This window comes from Suncus etruscus, chromosome 1, assembly GCF_024139225.1.
Source record: "Suncus etruscus isolate mSunEtr1 chromosome 1, mSunEtr1.pri.cur, whole genome shotgun sequence".
NCBI lineage: Eukaryota > Metazoa > Chordata > Mammalia > Eulipotyphla > Soricidae > Suncus > Suncus etruscus.
Genome location: NC_064848.1, coordinates 205,113,448 through 205,133,339, shown reverse-complemented (window position 1 = coordinate 205,133,339; position 19,892 = coordinate 205,113,448). Strand labels below are relative to the sequence as shown.

At 59.2% G+C, this 19,892-nt stretch overlaps 1 protein-coding gene across 1 annotated transcript; it reads left to right on the top strand.

Moving 5' to 3' along the window:
- Window positions 1–1,315: 1,315 nt before the first annotated feature.
- Window positions 1,316–19,845, top strand: EVPL (envoplakin). Its single transcript, XM_049770530.1, has 22 exons — window positions 1,316–1,413; window positions 3,219–3,318; window positions 4,152–4,306; window positions 4,393–4,519; window positions 5,013–5,138; window positions 5,280–5,318; window positions 5,474–5,635; window positions 5,744–5,851; window positions 6,212–6,307; window positions 7,364–7,489; window positions 7,906–8,052; window positions 8,633–8,787; window positions 8,899–9,006; window positions 9,178–9,340; window positions 12,167–12,345; window positions 12,434–12,572; window positions 12,665–12,858; window positions 14,173–14,323; window positions 15,096–15,179; window positions 15,280–15,390; window positions 15,496–15,588; window positions 16,396–19,845. The coding sequence occupies exons 1-22, from the start codon at window positions 1,316–1,318 to the stop codon at window positions 19,840–19,842; spliced, it is 6,108 nt and encodes a 2,035-aa protein (XP_049626487.1). The 3' UTR covers window positions 19,843–19,845.
- The last annotated feature ends 47 nt before the right edge of the window (window positions 19,846–19,892 follow it).

Sequence of the window (19,892 nt, the reverse complement as noted above, 5' to 3'; positions counted from 1 at the left end):
GGGTGGTGGCCGTAACCTTGGCCAATCTCAGAGATAAGGAGGCTGGGGGGGGGGGTGAGACTCAGGGTGAGACTAGAGGCAGAGGGCAGGGCCGGGGGGGCCCCCCAGTCCTGCAGACATTTTGGCAAAGGGCTCCTTTCTGATGGCAGTTGATTGCAGGGGTGCTGCTGGCAGTTAAGACAAAATTGTCACCCAGGCTTGGCAGATTGGTGGGCTGGAACACAGGCAGAGTGGCCTCTGGATGCCCCTGTCTTCCATGTATCTGGGGCTCCATCTCACTGACAGCCCTGTTAGGAGTGTCATTAGCTGTGACTTCTTGTCTCTGTCCCTTTCCTGATGGGCGCCTCCTTCCCAGTCTCCCCTCCAGTGAGTGACCCATCCTCTGGGCTAAGTTGGGACTTAGCTCCCCGCACCTGGGCCCCCCTTCTCCGACCCACCACCTGGAGCAGAGCCCGGGAGAGGCATGTCAGAATAGGAAGGAACCAGAATAGGAAGGAACCCCTGCCTAACATGTCAAAACAGAGGGATCCAGCCCTGGTCCTCACAAACAGCTACACAGAGACGTGGCCCCCACATCAGTCTGCTAAAGGGGTACACGTGAGGAACAAAGTCCGAAAATGAGGTGGGAGCGGCCTGAGGAACACCCAAGTTCAGTGGGTTTCTGGGGTCCAGGTCTCAGAGTCTGGGGCAAGATACTCCGGACAAGGTACGCCCCATTGCTGGCTGGGTTGAGCCCCAAGAGACCAACTGGGAATGCCCTTTGTGCCAGTCTGGAGTGGGTGAGTGCCCATCGTGTTGATGGGTGGGTGAGCACAGAAGAGAGCCTCATTTCTGAGTGAGTGTCTCTGGGCAGGCGGGGTCACCCCAGTGCTGGGGCAGGCCGTGGGCATCTCTGGCTGGAGGCTCAGGAACCTGAGCTCCAGCCAGTCCCCCACTCTCCTCCCTGCTCTGTCCTCCCACTTGGAGTGGAGGGGTGCCGCCCGCCCGCCTCCTGGCCCCCGCGAGTTCCCCGCTTGGGTGTGATCCGGCGCCCCAGGGCGAATGAGTGGAGCAAGTCCAAACCTTCCCGAATTGGGCGGCGCGGGGACCCGCCCTAAAGGCTGGCTCCTTCCTCCCAAACTGGTCGCGCCGGGAGACTTGGGGTGCGCGCGCTAGCGGCCTCACCTGCAGGGAGGGGCCTCCCAGAAACTGCCCTCCCAGCTGCCGCCCCACCAGGCCACAGCCCTGCAGAGCTCCGGTCAGGTCGCACGCTTGCCCGCCTGCCCGCCGCCTGCCCACGCCGGAGCCCAGCAGAGCCGGCACCCGCCTGACCACCATGTTCAAGGGGCTGAGCAAAAACTCCCAGGGGAAAGGGTCCCCGAAGGGCTCCCCGGCTAAGGGCTCCCCGAAAGGATCCCCCAACAAGCACAGCCGGTGAGCAGGGCAGCGGGGCGGGCAGAGGGGGAATAGCGGGTGCGAAGATACTGGAATCCAGGTGCTCTGGTCCCTGGCATTTGGGGTCCCCAGGAACTGGGCCCAGGGGCTCAGCTGAGGCCCCTGGGGCTGCTGTGTTTTCCCTAGGTGGAAGTGGGGCGTCTGTGTCCCCTGATCATGGAGCCAGGCTGCTGATTTCCTGCTAGGACCCGACTTGACTTGTCTTGGGCATTTGAGGGGGGCAGAGGTGGGCTGGAGGTTGGGGTGGAGTGGGCCCAGCCTCAGGTGGTGCCTGGACTTCTCTGGGGGACCTTGGAGAGTTGGTTCCAGTGTTTGGGGAGTCCTTTACCTTGGGGGGGAGTGGGAGTGCTGGGGTCTCTTACTGACAAACGCCCCAGTTAGGATGAGGGGCCCATTACACAGATAGGGATCAGGGCAACCCGCCAGCCTGGGAAGGACCTGTCTGTCCAGGCACTTGTGGGGGTGCCAGACCTGGACAAGGTACTAGAGGGGCCAGGCTGACTACTACCCGGCCTCAAGTGGGCTCCTGAGCAATGCTCTTCAGTCCCGGCAGCTCAGGCTACAGGGTCCCTCCATTCGGTGAGCACTTCCCCTGTGTCTGCTGTTCCTGGCACCCTCCACCCACAGGCTCTGCCTTTTGGGGTTCTACATGTGAGGTCCAGGGACTCAAAGAGGTGCAGAAACTTACCTAAGATCACACAGCACTGGGAGCGGAAGGTGAAACCCCTCTGCCAGGGTTGGGGGCTCCTCCTGCATCTCCTGACCCAACCTCATCTGGGAAGACTCGCCTTTCCTGGGACTGACCTGCAGGGCCTTGAACTTCTCTGTTCCCATATGCACAATGGGAGCAGATCCTGATCTGGGCCCCCAAACCCCAAACTGGACAATGTGGGGGAGCCCAAACAAGCTCTTGACCTTGTCCTGAATCCACACTGTCTGCTCCCCAAGCTGGTGGTCAGCTGGAGTATAGTGAAAGCCAGCCCCCCATCCCCAGTTTTTTGAGATGCTAGATGGGGGCTGAGCTAGAGTCAGAGGGGGAAGTGGACCCTATGCACCAACACATCTGGACCCCCACTTTTTGGGAGGCCATACTCTGTGGTGTTCAGAGCTTATGCCTGGTTCTGTCAGTGTGCCTCAGGAACCATAAGTGGTGCTAGGGATTGAACCTAGGTCAGCTGTAAGTTCCCTGACTGCTATACTATTGCTTCAACTCCTGAAGTCCCTTTCAGAGCCCTCAAGTGGGGGACAGAAGATGATCATAGGGGGCCAGAGAGATACTACAGCAAGTAGAGCACTTGCCTTGCATGTGGCCAAACCGGGTTCGATCCCTGGCATCCCATATGGACTTCAGAGCACCACCAGGAATAGTAGTAATTCTTCAGCACAGAGCCAAGAGTAACCCCTGAGAATCACCAGGTGTCACCCACTCCCTCCCCCCAAAAAAAAGGACAGATCTTAGAGACCTCTCTTCAGGGCAGAGAGTCTGGCTTTGGGTGGGAAGTGACAGAGGGGCAGGGGACCCCAACGGAGTCCCCAACGGATCTGTGTGCAAGGAGGTATTTATTTTGGTTTTTGGGCCACACCTGGTGACGCTCAGGGGTTACTCGTAGCTATGTGCTCAGAAATCACTCCTGACTTGGGGGACCATGTGGGACACCTGGGGATCGAACTGCGGTCCGTCCTAGGCCAGTGCATGCAAGGCAAGCGCCCTACCGCTTGTGCCACCATTCCAGCCCCTCGCAAGGAGATCATTTTTCATCAACTGCCTTGTTCTCCATCCCCAGTGTTGCCACCCAGGAGCTGGCCCTGCTCATCTCCCGCATGCAAGCCAACGCCGACCAGGTGGAGCGTGACATCCTGGAGACGCAGAAGAAGCTGGAGCAGGTGCAGTGGGTGCAGGGGCCTCGCCATAAAGGGGGCAGAGGGAAACAGGGCGCCAGCAAGGAGCAGGAAAGAGTTCAGGTTCCTTGTTGGGCATCACACTTAGAGGGCCAAGGGAGCTTGGTGACACAGGCTTCTCCTGTGTCCTCATACCTGCTCTGCAGATGCCCGGACTCGGCTCTTTGTTGAACTTGGAGGTTGGAGGGCAGCTGGCGGGCACTGAGGGCGTAGCTTCTGGGCCATAGCTTCACCAATGGATGGAGTTTGTAATGGGAGTGGTCACCATGTATGGGGTTGTTTGTGGGTGGGGCCATCTATGGGCGTGGCTTCAATAAAGAGAGTTGCCAGTAGATAGAGCTGCCTGTGGTATGGGCGGTGGGCGTGACTTGTGGGCGAGCGTGGTCTATGTGGGCGTGGCTGTGTAGATGGGCGTGGTTTCTTGGATATTGAGTGAGGCTGTGGGTGTGGCCATTGGTGGGCGTGACTGGGTATGGGTGTGGTTTCATGTGGCCATGGTTTCTGCGATAGAGTTGTCAGTGGTCATGATTAGTGGGTGTGGCTGGCGTGTGGGCGTGGCTTCTGTGGGTGTGGTTGCCATTGGACAAAGCTGTCGATGGGCGTGGCTTGCACGGGTGTGGTAGTTGGTGGGCGTGGTCTCTATGGATGTGGTTGCCATTGGGCAGAACTGTCGGTGGGCGTGGCTTGAGGCGAGCATAGCTGCTGCGCATGGGCAGGGCTGTGTGTGGGCGTGGCTGTGTGTGGGCGGGGCGTGGGCGGGGCTTTCTCTCATCAGGGCTGGTGCCCATTCGAGGCCTCTGACCTGGGCGCATCCCCAGGACCGGCAGCGCAGCGAGCAGGGCCTGGCACTGCAGCATCGGCATGAGGCGGGCCGCAACCTGAAGGAGGCCGAGGTGCTGCTCAAGGACCTGTTCCTGGACGTGGACAAGGCCCAGCGCCTCAAGCACCCGCAGGCCGAGGAGATCGAGAAGGAGTGAGTCCTGGCACGGGGCATGAGGGTGGAGGAGCGGGGCCCTGCCGCAGCCCGCACCCACCCACTGGCTGGCCTTCCCCTGACAGCATCAAGCAGCTGCACGAGCGCGTGACCCAGGAGTGTGCTGAGTACCGTGCCGTGTACGAGAAGATCGTGGTGCCGCCGGACATGGCGCCCAGGGTGGACTGGGAGCGGGTTCTGGAGCAGAAGCAGGTTAGGCCCCCCCACCGCCTCGCAGAGACACCCCCAAGGAGCTCTTGGTCACAGCTGGGGCCGAGATGGGTGTTGGCAGGGGCTAGCTGCTGTGCTAGGACCGGAGGCAGCTGAAGGGGTCGGTCTAGGTCGGGAGAAAGTTAAAAAGACAGTGTAGTTAGGGAGGGCTTCCTGAAAGAGATGATGTGATGCAGGACACACCCTCAGCGAGGGGAGAGGGCCTTGCATGCAGAAGGACAGTGGTTTGGGTTCCAGCATCCCATATGATCCCCAGAGCCTGCCGGGAGCATTTTTCTGAGCATAGAGCCAGGAGTGGCCCCTGAGCACTGCCAGGTGTGACCCAAAAACAACAACAACAACAAAAAAAGAATTTCAGAATGCTGCAGCCTCAGACCAGGCTGCTGGAGAATATCACGACCCCTGTGCTGGGGGAATGGGGGGCGCCCAACCTGGCTGGCTGAAGGTGCTGAGATGAGTGGGTGTTGTGCTGCAGAAGCAGGTATGCGAAGGCCAGTATGGGCCGGGCATGGCTGAGCTGGAGCAGCAAGTGGCGGAGCACAACATCCTGCAGAAGGAGATCGAGGCTTACGGGCAGCAGCTTCGGACTCTTGTGGGGCCGGTGAGTGAGCCCCCACCCCGCCTGCCCACTACCCACCCACCCACCTTCCTCCCAGGGATGGGGATCATGGCCTGCACAGCATGAGGGGCGCATCTCCCTGGACTCCCCCTCTCACTGGCCCTGCATTTCTCCTCGACTCAGGACGCAAACACCATCCGGAACCAGTACCGAGACCTGCTGGTGAGTTCTGGGCTGGGAGGACAGGAATTATGGGATTGGGGCTCCGTGCCGGCTGGTTGGGGGTCCTGGCCTGGCTGCTTGGATGATGGGGCCGAGTTTCCGGTCATCCTCCCTGAGGGCCCCTCTGGCTTCCCCTCTCCTCCCGCCAAGTGCAGAAGGCAGCTTCGTGGCGCGGGCAGAGCCTGGGCAGCCTGTACACGCACCTGCAAGGCTGCACACGGCAGCTGAACACACTGGCCCACCAGCAACAGCGTATACTGCAGCAGGACTGGAGTGACCTCATGGGGGACCCGGTGGGCGTGCGGCGAGAGTACGAGGTAGGTGCCCAAGGAGGTAGGGAGAGAATGAGGGAACCCGTGGGCATGGGTGGGAGCAGGGCGTGGGGGGCTCGTCCACCCCAGAGCTCACCCTCCCCTTTCCTGCAGCACTTTAAGCAACACGAGCTACTGAACCAAGAGCAGTGCGTGAACCAGCTGCAGGATGACGGAGAGCGCATGGTGGAGCTCGGCCACCCTGCCGTGGGGCCCATTCAGGTGCTGAGACCAGAGGGATGTCCCGGGTGCCTCGGAAGCTCTTCACCACCTCCAGGCGGGCTCCCATGGAGGGTGGGGGCATCCCAGGAGGGGAGCAGTGGGCAGGGCTGGTTGGGTGAGTGGCAGGCCCAGGATGTGTCCTGGTGCAAGGCTCCAAACCAACCCGCTATGCCCAGCGATAGGGCATTTGCCTTGCATGCTGCAGACCCCGGTTTGATCCCCAGTATCCCATATGGACTCCTGAGCCTGCCAGGAGCAATTCCTGAGGGCAGAACCAGGAGGAACCCCTGAGCACTGCTGGTTGTGGCCCAAAAACAAAAATATAAACCAAAAAATAAATAAATAACCTGTTGTGCCCAGGCCCATCAGGAGGCTCTCAAGCTGGAGTGGCAGAACTTTTTGAACCTATGCATCTGCCAGGAGAGCCAGCTGCAGCACGTGGAAGATTACCGCAGGGTGAGATTCCGGCCGATGGCCTGCTGGGAAAGGGTGGTGATGGCCCTCGAGGGAGCCTCTGTTCCTGTGGATACTCATGACATACAAGCAGGGTGTGGAACAGGCTGCCTTGTGTGTATCCATCACACAGACTGAGGAGACCACCCATGTGGAGATCACTCATGGAGAGAGGGACTGGCGAGAGTATGGCAGGGAGGGCACTTGCCTTGTACACTGTTGACCTGAGTTTGATCCCTGGCATCCCTATGGTCCCCCCAAGCCCACCAGGAATGATTCTAAAGTGCAGAGTCAGGAGGAAGCCCTGGCACTGCTAGGTGTGGCCCCCAAATTAAAATGAACAAATGAATAGTAAATTGAAGCTAAAATGATAGCATAGCAGAGAGAGTGTTTGCCTTGCACACACTAACCCAGGTTCAATCCTGTTATCCTATATGGTTATTTCTTGAGCCTGGTAAAAAGTGCTTTTTTTGTTTGTTTGATTTTGGGTCACACTCAGCAGCACTCAGAAAGCACTCTTGGCAGGGCCGGAGAGATAGCATGGAGGTAAAGCATTTGCCTCTCATGCAGAGGGTTGGTGGTTCAAATCCTGGCATCCCATATAGTGCCCTGAGTCTGCCAGTAACCATTTCTAAGCATAGAGCCAGGAGTAACTCCTGAGCACTGCCGGGTGTGACCCAAAATACAAAACAAAACAAAACAAAAAAACCTGAAAGCACTCCTGGTAGGCTCAGGGGACCCTATGGGATGCCGGGAAAAACTCAGATCTGCCACCTCAAAACCAAAAAACAACAAAAATTATGTAAATTAAGCATGGCTTCACCTTCTACCCTGAGGCTGGGAGAAGACAGCTAAGAGACTGGGGGTTCTCATCTGGGACCAGCCAGGAGAGCACCCTCATCAGGAAGGCAAGCAACAGTGCTCCAGACATGAGGCCCTCATGTTCTGGGGTTTAGAAAGGCCAGGGGTCCTTCTGGGTTTTGGCCTTCGCTGGTTTGCAGGGACAGTAGGCAGCGGGCTGCCCCATGCTCACCTGCCCTGACCACCCGCTCACCTCAGTTCCAGGAAGAGGCGGACTCCATCAGCCAGACCCTGGCCAAGATCAACTCCAACTTGAACACTCAGTACAGCAGTGCCCCGGGGGGTCCACCGGGTCCCCCCACAGAGCTGCTGCGACAACTGGAGGTGAGCTCTCGAGCCATGTGGGCCAAAAACTGGGATCGGCCTAGTAAGATACAGTCCTGCAGGAGCATTGGCTGTGGGGGCAAGAAAAGGGAAGGTTCACTCCTGCAGGTGGAGACCGGTGAAGCAACAGCAAGTCCCTCCTTTTTGTGCCCAAGTTTCCTTCATGAGCTGAGGGATGACCAGAGTGAAATCCTGGCATCCCTCACTGCCCAGTGGAGGCCTTGAAATGTTGGTCTATCACCCAAGCCACTCTAGCCAGTGGGCTCAGGGCCTAGGTCCCCCACATAGGTCTCTCTTCCTTGGCCTCCCTAGAGACTGTCTTGGTGCAGACCCCATGGCCAGTCCTCCTGGGCAGTGGGTGTAGAGCTGGCCTGAGTGAGGCCTGACTGAGCACCCCCTGTTTGGGCCCATTGCAGGCAGAGGAGAAGCAACTGGCCATAGCAGAGAGGACCATTGGGGACCTGCAGCAGCGCAGCCGGGAGGTGGCCCCTCTCCCACAGCGCAGGAACCCACCCCAGAAGGCCCTGCACGTGGACAGCATCTGCGACTGGGACTCTGGAGAGGTAGGGAGGCAGCTGCCCATTCCCCTAATCCCATCATGGCCCCCCACTCCAGCGGATGGCTGACCCACCCACACCAGCCTGACCACACCCTCACACATCCCACTCAACTCTGACCAGCCCACTCGTTTGTGACCACACCCCTTATTAACATAACCTACCAGGTCCATGAGTGGACACGCCCACTCCATCTTGCTTCTGCTAAGCGTGACCCCGCCCCTTCCACAGCACTGCCCACTTCTGCCAAGACCAATTGGCTTATAACAAGACCTTGCCTGTCTGTCAAAGCTTTGCCCATTCATAGTATGATCTGCCCACGTCTGCCACGGTTCTGCCCACATATGCCACGACCCTACTTCTGCCCCATCCAGAATCCCAGGGCTCTCTAGACCCAGGTCCCTTTCCAATCCCCTAGGCCCAACTGTCTCTGACTCCTGACCCCCCAGTTCAGCCCCACCCCTATTCAGTTCCACCCCACCCTTGCTTGTCCCCCTGGCCTGCCTGCCCAGAAGCTTGGCCCAGAAGCTCCACCCTCGACCCACCCTCCTGCCCCACCCCTGAGGTCCCCTATGTCTCACCCCAGGTACAGCTACTTCGGGGTGAGCGCTACTTGCTGATGGACAACAATGACCCCCACACTTGGGTGGTGCAGCACCCTGGTGGGGAGACCAAGAGAGCCCCAGCTGCCTGCTTCAGCATCCCAGCTCCGGACCCCGAAGCCCTGGCTAGGGCCTCCAAGTGAGTGTGATGATGGGTGGACTGTGGGTGGGTGGGTCCCTGGCAGGCCCTACCCTGCCTGACCCTCATGGGTCCCCTTAGAGCATCTTCCCTGAGCACTCCTCTTTGTAGGCTGAGTTCCGAGTTGCAGACCCTGAAGCAGAAACTGAATGCGGTCCAAAGCCGCCTGAAGGCCAGCATGGAGGACCCGCTCCGGCCTGGCCAGCAGAGTAATTGGGGGTGGCCCTGGTTTGCAACACTGAGCTGGGCATCCCATCCCCTGGTTGGCAACCTGCTGGACTGCCCACCTCCCCTTTTCTGACCACCTCTGTGGGAACCCCGGGAGGAACCCCATAGATGAAGCTCTGCCCTGGTCCTTCAGTAGTGTCTTGTGCCCCCAGCTTCGAACAGCTCCGCTCCGGCTGACCCCCAGGCGCAGAAGCTCCTCACGCAGATGACCAAGTTGGACAGAGAACTGGCACAGATGGAGCAGCAGCTGCTGGCATGGGTCCGGGGCCCAGTCAACCGAAGTGCCCCCCTGGAGGACCTGGAGGGCAGAATCCAAAGGCACAAGGTAAGGGAGGGGAAGCAGAGAGAAGGGAGGAGGAGAAGGAAAAAGAGGAAGGAGGAGGAGGAGGAGGAGGCAGTTAAAGGCTTTTGCAGCAGCTTCAGGGATGGCGATGCAGGAAGAAACAGTCCTAATAAATCAGACAAGCCAGTCTCTGTCCTGGCTCCACCATGGACCAACTCTGCTACCTTGAGTAACTCACTTAACCTCTCTGGGCCTTGCCACTGTCACTTGTCACTTGCCACTGAAAACAGACCTAAAAGGCACCCAGCTCAGAAGGCTGGAGAGAGCACGAAGTGACCTGTTGGCAATCCCCGGCACCTTATGTGGTCCCTGGAGTCCACCAGGAGTGATTACAGAGTGCAGAGCCAGGAGTAAGCCCTGAGCACTGCTGGATGTGACTCCCCAACAAATAAAAAAAAAATCTGTTTGGCCCAATGATGGAAAAGGAACTTGTGGGTTAGGTTCTAGAAGGGATACAGCCTTGGATCCCAGCACTTTCCCAGGATTCCTCCTGGCGGGGAAGCAGGCCAAGGCAGGTAGGGTGAAGGTTGGGGATGGGGGCAGGGGGTTCCCAGCCTTCGTAAACATGACCACAAACTTGGTCCCTCCCTGTAGTCTGAGAGCTGCTGGCCCTGCCTCCATGTTGGGGAGCAGGGGGGTGTTCATGTCCTAAACCGGTTTATCCTCAAATACATTGTTTGAGTTTGTGTTGGAGAAACTTGAACGATGCTCACTCGATTGGGTAACTGGCACTTTTCACTCTGAACGAGTCCTTCACAGTGGGAGGTGTTTGGCAGCAGGGTCAGATGGGGGGCCTCCAGAGGCAGTAGGGGAAGGTATTGGGGGGCTGTAGCCTAGACCCTGGAGATCAGGAGAGAGAAAGTGGGATCTGTGTGAAGTGTTTGAACCATGTGTGCCCACCGGGGATTGGGGGAGGCAGCAGGAGGGAAAGGCCATATCAGCCCCCACAAAGAGCACAGAGCTGGGAGAGGCCTGGGGTCCCCACATGGTTCTGGAGTCAGGGCATCAGCACAGCTGGTGGGAGGGAGGATGCCTATGGACTGCTAGGGCATCTGGGGATACCCGAGGCCTTGAGGAATGGAGCAGGACAGCAGGTTCAGAAAAAGTGCAGGACAAGCAGCTGATCCAGGACCAAAGGTGGTTGGTTCGAATCCCGGTGTCCCATATGGTCCCCCGTGCCTGCCAGGAGCTATTTCTGAGCAGACAGCCAGGAGTAACCCCTGAGCACCGCCGGGTGTGGCCCAAAAACCAAAAAAATAAAAAAAAAAAAATAAAGAAAAACTGCAGGAGAGATGGCCCAGGGGCTAAGGCATTTTGCCTTGCATGTGGCCAACCCAGGTTTAAACCCTGGCACCCTATAGGGTCCCTACCAGGAGTGCTCCCTGAGCAAGAGCCAGGAGGAATCCCAGAGCACTACCAGGTATGGTCCCAAAACTAAGAGAAGAAAAAGGGTTTGGAGGGATAGCCCAGCGGTAGGGCGTTTGCCTTGCACACGGCTGACCCAACACGGACCTGGATTCGATTCCCAGCATCCCATATGGGTCCCCGAGCCTGCCAAGAGCGATTTCTGAGCATGGAGCCAGGTGTAGCTCCTGAGCACCGCCAGGTGTGGCCCTAAAATAAAATAAAATTAAAGAAGAAATAAAAAACAGAACAGGGAGCCCAGATGGTCAGAATAGACTCAGCCTCAGGATGGAAACATGAGGCTTAGGGATTAGAAGTGTGACTTGAGGGGCCGGAGAGATAGTATGGAGGTAAGGCGTTTGCCTTTCATGCAGGAGGTCATCGGTTCGAATCCCGGCGTCCCATATGGTCCCCCATGCCTGCCAGGAGCAATTTCTGAGCCTGGAGCCAGGAATAACCCCTGAGCACTGCCGGGTGTGACCCAAAAACCACCAAAAAAAAAAAAAAAAAAAAAAAAGAAGTGTGACTTGAGGGCCCGGAGAGATAGCACAGCGGCGTTTGCCTTGCAAGCAGCCGATCCAGGACCAAAGGTGGTTGGTTCGAATCCTGGTGTCCCATATGGTCCCCCGTGCCTGCCAGGAGCTATTTCTGAGCAGACAGCCAGGAGTAACCCCTGAGCACCGCCAGGTGTGACCCAAAAACCAAAAAAAAAAAAAAAAAAAAAAAAGTGTGACTTGAAACCAGCCATCCTGACCCAGCTGCTGATCCCACTTTTTTGGGGGCCATACCCAGTTTCACTCAGGGCTTCCTCTGGGCTCTGTGCCCAGAAATCACTCTTGGCAGAGGACCATATAGGAGGCCGGGAATCAAACCCAGGTTGGCCCTGTGTGTGCAAGACAAACGCCCTCCCCACTGTGCTCTCACTCTGGTCTCTCTTTCCCCACATTCTTTTTTTTTTTTTTTTTTTTTTTTTTTTTTTGGTTTTTGGGCCACACCCGGCGGTGCTCAGGGGTTACTCCTGGCTGTCTGCTCAGAAATAGCTCCTGGCAGGCACGGGGGACCATATGGGACACCGGGATTCGAACCAACCACCTTTGGTCCTGGATTGGCTGCTTGTAAGGCAAACACCACTGTGCTATCTCTCCGGACCCTCTCTTTCCCCACATTCTTACATCAACCCCAAACTGCTTCTCATGCTATAGAGGAGACTGAGGAGCTAGGAGGCTCATTCTCCTTCCTCTTCATTCTCTAGGGGCACTAGAGAGACTAGGATGATTTGGGGGTCTCAGCCTAGCAGCCAGGCCTCCCTCCTGGGCTGCATTCAGTGGCCCTAGAAGGGTGGCTGGATGGCCCCTGCTGTCCAGATCAGAGCCCTCTGACCCAGCAACCCTCACCCCACCCCAGGACCTGGCCCAGGACCTTCGGAGACTGGGCGCAGAGAAGGAGGCAGCTCAGCAGAAGTGCCAGGACTTCCTGTCGGAGAGGCCGGTGGGCACCGCGGCCCTGCACCTGCCCGTGGTCCTCAACAGCGTCAAGAACAAGTATAGCGACACGCTGGCTCTCTGTGACCTCTACGGGGACAAGTGAGTCCTTGTTGGGTGAGGGGCCAGGGGCAGAGCTGTACTTGAAGGGGTACTTGATGCCCTGGGGGCTCTCCCTTCTCCTTGGCAGAGCCCAGGCCAGCCTGGAGCTGGAACAGCAGATCCTGGAAGCCAACAGGGTCATTTCAGGCTTCGAGTCCACCCTGGTCCAGGAGGCGCCGCTCCCCGCCAACCCCGGAGCGCTGCAGGACAGGGTTGGGGACCTGCAGGTGAGGGGTGGGTAGGCCAAGCCTGAGCGGGGGAGCCTGGCATGGGGGCAGGTGGGGTGCACAGAGATGCATGGTGCTCTGTGCCCACCCAGCGCCTGCGGAGGGAGCTGCTGGAGCAGCAAGCCTGCGTGCTGGGGCTGCACCGCAAGCTGAAGGCAGCTGAGCACGCATGCAGCGCACTGCAGAGCAACTGCCATGAGTTCTGCCACGACCTGCCCAGCCAGCAGCGCCGGGTGCGCGCCCTCACCGACCGCTACCACACCGTGGGGGACCAGCTGGAGTTCCGGTGAGTTGTGTGCACTCGAGGAAGAGGCGGGGTGTGGATAGGGGTGGGGGAGAGCAGGGGCCACTAGTGAATTTACTTCTCTAAGTGGGGTGACTTCTGTGTTGCTGGCTGAAATCCACTTCTGGTTCAGTCCTTTCAGCTTCTCTCTCTTTCTCTCTCTCCTCTCTCTCTCCTCTTTCTCCTCTCTCTCTCTCTTCCCCTCTCTTTCTCACTCTCTCTCTCTCTCTCTCTCTTTAGTTTTTTTTTTTTTTGAGAAACCTAGGACTGCTTAGGGGACCCTATAGGATGCCAGGGATTGAACCCAGGTTGGCCATGTGCAAGGCAAATGCTGGCCCTTTAGTTTTTTTCTTTCTTTTTTCTTTTTTTTTTTTTTTTGGTTTTTGGGTCACACCCAGCAGCGCTCAGGGGCTACTCCTGGCTCTACGCTCAGAAATCACGCCTGGCAGGCTCGGGGGACCATATGGGATGCTGGGATTTGAACCATTGTCCGTCTGCATGCAAGGCTAATGCCCTACCTCCATGCCATCTCTCAAGCCCCCCCCCCTTTGGCGCTTTTTTTTTTTTTTTTTTGGTTTTTTGGGCCACACCCGGTTGACACTCAGGGGTTACTCCTGGCTATGTGCTCAGAAATTGCCTCTGGCTTGGGGGGACCATATGGGACGCTGGGGGATCGAACCGCTGTCTGTCCTATGGTAGCGCTTGCAAGGCAGACACCTTACCTCTCGCGCCACCTTCCTGGCCCCCCTTTGGCTTTTATTGTTTTGTTTTTAGGAGCAACATCTGGCATTGGTTGGAGCTTACTCTTGGCTCTGTACTCAAAGATCACTCTTGATGGTGCTCAGGGATCACTCCTGGGGGTGCTCAGGGCTTACTCCTGACTCTGTGCTCAGGGATTACTCCTAGCGGTACTCAGGAAACCATATGGGATGTTGGAGCTCGAACCCGAACCCTAGGTCAGCTGCGTGCAAAGCAAATGCCCTTCACACTGTGCTTTCACTCTCCTCTACTTCTGCCATCCTTTTATTTATTTTTTGTTGTTGTTGGTTTGGTTTGGTTTTTGGAACACAGCAAGAGGTGTTCAGGGGTTACTCCTGGCTCTGTGCTCAGGGGTCATTCCTATCTGTGTTCCAGGGGCTGGATGGGATGCTGGGAATTGAACCCTTTGTCAGCTGCTGACTTCTCTGCTGTGTTTTCTTTTACTCTGGCCTCTACTTTTCGTCCTTTCTCACCTGCCCCAGCTAGAGGGCCCCTACTTGACTCTTGAGCCCCCACTGTCCTCCAGGGTCCTCTTAGCTCTGTTCCTCCCCTGCCCAGGGAGAAGATGGTGCAGGATATGGGCGTCACCTACCAGCAGTTCAAGACCTGCAGGGACAACCTGAGCTCCTGGCTGGAGCAGCTGCCCCATGGCCAGGTGCGGCCGAGTGACGGGCCTAGCCAGATGGCCTACAAGCTGCAGGCTCAGAAGGTGAGAGCTGGCTGCTGGCAGGGTCACCTGGTCCTGTCCAGGGCTGGCTATGGTGCACCCCTGGCCCATGTGGGTAAACTGGGAGGTCTCAGCAGTCCCCTATCAGACATGCTCCCCTTTGTTAATTTTGTTTGTTTGTTTTGCTTTGTTTGTTTTTTATTTTGGGCCATACCTGATGATGCTCAGGGCTTCTTCTTGACTCTATGCTCAGGATTCACTCCTGATGGGGTTTAGGAGACTATGTGGAGTGCCGGAGATTGAGTGCAAGTCAGCTGCATGCGAGTCAAGTGCCCTTCCTGCCATATAATTACTATGACCCCTTGTTTTATTTTAAACTTTTGTTTTTGGGGAGCCACATCCAGAAATGTTCAGGGGTTACTCCTGGCTCTGTGCTCAGGAATCACTCCTGGTGAGCTCGGGATGTCGGAAATCCAACCCAGGTTGGTTGTGTACAAGGCCAATGCCCTCTCTGCTATGCTATGACTCCAGCCCCAAAGTGGCTTTTAAAGTGGGGTGGCCCAGAGCAGCCACAGTAGCATCACTCTAGACTCAGACTATTAGACTCTCAACCGGGCACTTTGGGCTTTGGGGGTATGCTGGGTAATGCTGAGACTGCTGCTATGCCAGAACCTCCTTGAGATCCACGAGAGACCACGAGGCAGGAGAAGGGGGCAGTGTGGGGTGCGGGCTACTGGGGAAAGGCCAACCCACCCCACTCCACCTGGTGGAAGATGCAGAGCCTTGTCCCTCACTCTCCCTGGTCTCCCCCAAGAGGCTGCTGCAGGACATCCAGGACCACGAGCAGGACCGGGTCATGGCCTCCCGCCTCTCCCAGGAGCTGCAGGCAATCGTACAGGTCAGCACTGACACCTCGGGTATCCCCCGGAAGTCCCCTCTGCTGGGGCCCTGCTCCCTGTTTAACCTCCTAGTCTGTGTCCTTTCCTCTGGCTGCCCAGGACTATGAGCTGCAGGCAGACTCCTACCGCTGCTCCCTGAAGCGCCCCCAGGAGGACACAGCCCCCCGAAGACCCCGCATGTCCCCCCTGCAGGAAAGCATTGAGCAACAGGTGAGTAGGACCAGGTGGGGCCCCTCAGACCTCTGGTCTCAGTGCTGCAGCCTCAAAGGCCGGTGCTGATTACTTCACCACCCTGCCCTGTCTTGGTCTCCCCAGGAGAATGAGCTGATCAAGGCCTACACAGAGGCTGTGGCCGCCCACCAACAGCAGCTGCACCAGCTGGAATTTGCCAGAAAGATGTTGGAGAAGGTCTGGGGATGGCTTCCTCTGCTTGTCTTTCTCCTCACTCTGAGGCTTCTGAGGGCTGAGGGGGGTTCCTCTTTCTTCCTCCCCACTACAGGCTGGATCACTACAGGCCCTAGGGGGTAACTTTCACCACTGGACAGGACTTTTGTCTTGGGATCTCAGTCTTGGGACCCAGAGGGCAGAGGGCAGGGAGTTTGGTGCAAAGGGCTCTCTGCCTGGCTTTGCATGTGGGACACCTGGGTTGGATCCCCGGTACCCTGTATGGTCCCTGAGTCCTGTGCTCTGTCCTCTGCGTGATCAGGAGTGATCCCCAGGGACCAGAATTGATACCAAGAGCAGAGCCAGATCCTACATCTCCACTGCTGGGCAACCTACCAAGAGTCACAAATTCCCCAGGGGTTAAACTCAAGGGGCTAAGTGTAGACCATGCCTGGGAAGACTGGGGTTTGAACCCCAGTATTATGTAGTCCCCAGGAGTGGCCCCCAAGCACTAAGCTGGGAGTCAACCCGAGTGCTTCTGGGTATAGTCCTAATGCCTCCCACCACAAAAAAAGGGGGGCCAGGGTCATAACATGGCAGGTAGGGTATTAAACTTGCACGTGGTTGACCCAGGTTTGATTCCTGGTATCCCCCCCCCAAGCTTGCCAGAAATGATTTCTGAGCTCAGAGCCAGGAATAACCCCTGAGTGCCAACTGAGTATGGTCCCTCAAAAATAAGGCAGTTGGTGTCCAGCAGAGAGGGGACTCGGAGGCGGAGAATCCCTCTGTCCATGTCACCCCAGTTCTCACTTCTCCTGTCCTCCTCTGCAGAAGGAATTCAGCGAGGATTTGCAGCTGCCCCTAGGAGCACAGCAGGGCTCCAACGGGCGCCCTGCCCCTGAGGGGAAGAAGCCTAAGGCCCTCCAGGCTCAGCTGGAGGAGGAGAGGCAGCGAGTGGCCCGGGTGAGGCAGGAGCTGGAGGAGCGACAGGGCCAGTTGCTGCGGCTGCGGGCCCAGAGGCCCCGGGAGCGGCTGGAGGAGAAGGAGGTGGTGGAGTACTACCGGGACCCGCAGCTTGAGGCCAGCCTGGCCCGGATCCAGTCCCAGGTGGCCGATGAGGGCACACGGCGGGCCCTCCTGCAGGCAGAGCTGGAGATGGCAGCGCAGAAGGTGGTGCAGCTGGAGAACCAGAGGAAGGCCGTGCAGCCTCACCTGCTCACTAAGGAAGTCACCCAAGTGGAGCGTGACCCGGGGCTGGCCAGCCAGGCGGCCCAGCTGGGCAGCGAGCTCCAACAGCTGCGGGCACAAGAGGAGGCCGTGTCTTCGCGCCTGGAGGCCCTCAAGAAGGAGCTGCAGGCCTGGGAGCAGAAAGAGGTGACGGTGAAGGAGAAGATGGTGGTCAAGGAGGTGGTGAAGGTGGAGAAGAATCTGGAGATGGTGCAGGCGGCTCAGGCCCTGCGCCTACGGCTGGAGGAGGACCGGGCACGCCGGCAGGCTGCGGAGGAGGCCGGGGCAGCTGCCCGGGCGCGCGTGGAGGAGCTGGAACGTGCCATTCGAGCCGTGGAGCCCAAAGTCATCGTCAAGGAAGTGAAGCAGGTGGAGCAGGCCCCGGGACTGTCAGAGGAGGCGGCCCGGCTGCGGGGCCTGCTGGATGCAGCCCGGCAGGAGAACGCGGCTCTGGCAGCGGAACTGCGGGAGCTGCGACGCCAACACAGCGAGGCCGAGAAGCAGAAGCCCCGCGTGGAGCTGCAGGAGCGGGTGCATGAGATCTTCCGGGTGGACCCCGACACCGAGCAGGAGATGGGGCGGCTCCGGGGCCAGCTGAAGGAGGCTGGCGAGCGGCGGGGTGCAGCCGAGCGGGAGCTGGAGGCGCTGCTGGCCGAGCTGGCCGTGCTTCGGGCCCAGAAGCCGCCGGTGGAATACAAGGAGGTGACACAGGAGGTGGTGAAACACGAGAGGAACCCCGAGGTGCTGCGGGAGATTGACCGGCTGAAGGCGCAGCTCAACGAGCTGGTGAACCGCAGCGGGCGAGCCCAGGAGCAGCGGATCCGGCTGCAGGGCGAGCGGGACACGTGGCGGCGGGAACGGGCCAAGGTGGAGACCAAGACGGTGAACAAGGAGGTGGTGAGGCAGCAAAAGGACCCGGTGCTGGAGCAAGAGGCCGAGAGGCTCCGCCAGGAGGTGCGGGAAGCCGCACAGAAGCGACGGGCTGCTGAGGATGTGGTGTACGAACTGCAAAACAAATTCCTGCTGCTGGAGCGGCGGCGGCCGGAGGAGAAGGTGGTGGTACAGGAGGTGGTGGTGATGCAGAAGGACCCGAAGCTGCGCCAGGAGCACGACCAGCTGAGCCAGAGCCTGGACGAGGAGATGGCCCGCAGGAGGCAGCTGGAGCGGGAGGTGCAGCAGCTGCGGGCGGGCGTGCAGGAGCAGGAAGGCCTGCTCACCTTCCAGGAGGACCGCAGCAAGAAGCTGGCCTTGGAGAAGGAGCGGCGCCAGCTGGGCCTGCGGATCCGGGAGCTGGAGGAGCGGCCGCCCGCGATGCAGGAGAAGATCATCATGGAGGAGGTGGTGAAGTTGGAGAAGGACCCAGACGTGGAGAAGGCCGCGGCTGCCCTGCGGCTCGACCTGGAGCGGGAGAAGGCTCGGGTGACGGATCTGCATCGGGAGTGTCAAAGCCTGCAAGTGCAGCTTGACGTGCTGCAGAAAACTAAGTCTCAGGAGAAGACGGTGTACAAGGAAGTGATCCGCGTGGAGAAGGACCAAGTGCTGGAGGGGGAGCGAGCGCGTGCCTGGGACCTGCTCAGCCGTGAGCGTGCGGCCCGCCAGGGCCGGGAGGACGAGGTGAGGCTTCTGCGGGAGCGGCTGGAGCGGGCCGAGGCGCTGGGCAGGACCTGGGCCCGTGAGGAGGCCGAGCTCCAGAAGGCCCGGGCCCAGGCCGGCCAGGAGCAGCAGCAGCTGCGGCAGCAGCTGCGAGAGCTGGAGCAACGGAAGCAGCAGAAGATGCTTAGCCTGCAGGAGGAGTCGGAGCTGCTGAGCCGCCAGAGCGAGAGCCAGCGGCACCAGGAGGCCCAGCGTGGCCAGGAACTGGCCCAGCTGGAGGCGGCTATCCTGCGCGAGAAGGACCAGATCTACGAGAAGGAGCGCACCCTACGGGACCTACAGGCCAGAGTGTGCCGGGAGGAGCTCAACCAGGAGACCCAGACGCGGGAGACCAACCTGTCCACCAAAATCTGCATCCTGGAACCCTACACGGGCAAGGACATGTCTCCGTACGAAGCCTACCAGCGGGGCATCATCGACCGCGGCCAGTACCTGCAGCTGCAGGAACTGGAGTGTGACTGGGAGGAGGTGACCACCTCAGGTCCCTGTGGTGAGGAGTCGGTGCTCCTGGACCGCAAGAGCGGCAAACAGTACTCCATCGAGGCCGCGCTGCGCTGCCGTCGCATCTCCAAGGAGGAATATCACCTCTTCCGGGACGGCCGCCTGCCCATCTCCGAGTTCGCCCTGCTGGTGGCCGGCGAGACCAAGCCCTGCTCCACGCTGTCCATCGGCTCCATCATCTCCAAGTCTCCGCTGGCCTCACCCGGCCCTCAGGCCACCTTCGGGGGCTTCTGCTCGGGCTTCTCGCTGGGCCCCCTGGGTGAAGACAGTTTCCCCATTGCTGGCATCTACGACACCACCACGGACAACAAATGCACCGTCAAGACGGCCGTGGCCAAGAATATGCTGGACCCGCTGACCGGGCAGAAGCTGCTGGAAGCCCAGGCGGCTACAGGGGGCATCGTGGACCTGCTGAGCCGTGAACGGTACTCGGTCCATAAGGCCCTCGAGCGTGGGCTCATCGAGCACACGGCCACGCAGCGGCTGCTGAACGCGCAGAAGGCCTTCACGGGCATCGAGGACCCGCTGAGCAAGAAGCGGCTGTCGGTGGGCGAGGCAGTGCAGAAGGGCTGGATGCCCCAGGACGGTGTGTTCCCGCACCTGCTGGTCCAGCACCTCACCGGTGGCCTCATCGACCCGCGCAGGACCGGCCGCATTCCCGTGCATCAGGCCCTGCAGTCGGGGATGATCAGCGAGGAGCTGGCTCGCCTCCTGCAGGACGAGGCCGCCTATGAGAAGGATCTGACCGACCCGCTCTCCAAGGAGCCGCTGAGCTACAAGGAGGCCATGGAGCGCTGCCGCAGAGACCCGCTCAGCGGCCTGCTCCTGCTCCCCGCGGCGCTGGAGGGCTACCACTGCTTCCGAGCCGCCTCGCCCGCAGGCCGCTGCCTGCGCTGAGCATCCCGGAGCATCCCCAGAATGAATGACTGACTGTCCAGGTGGGTCTC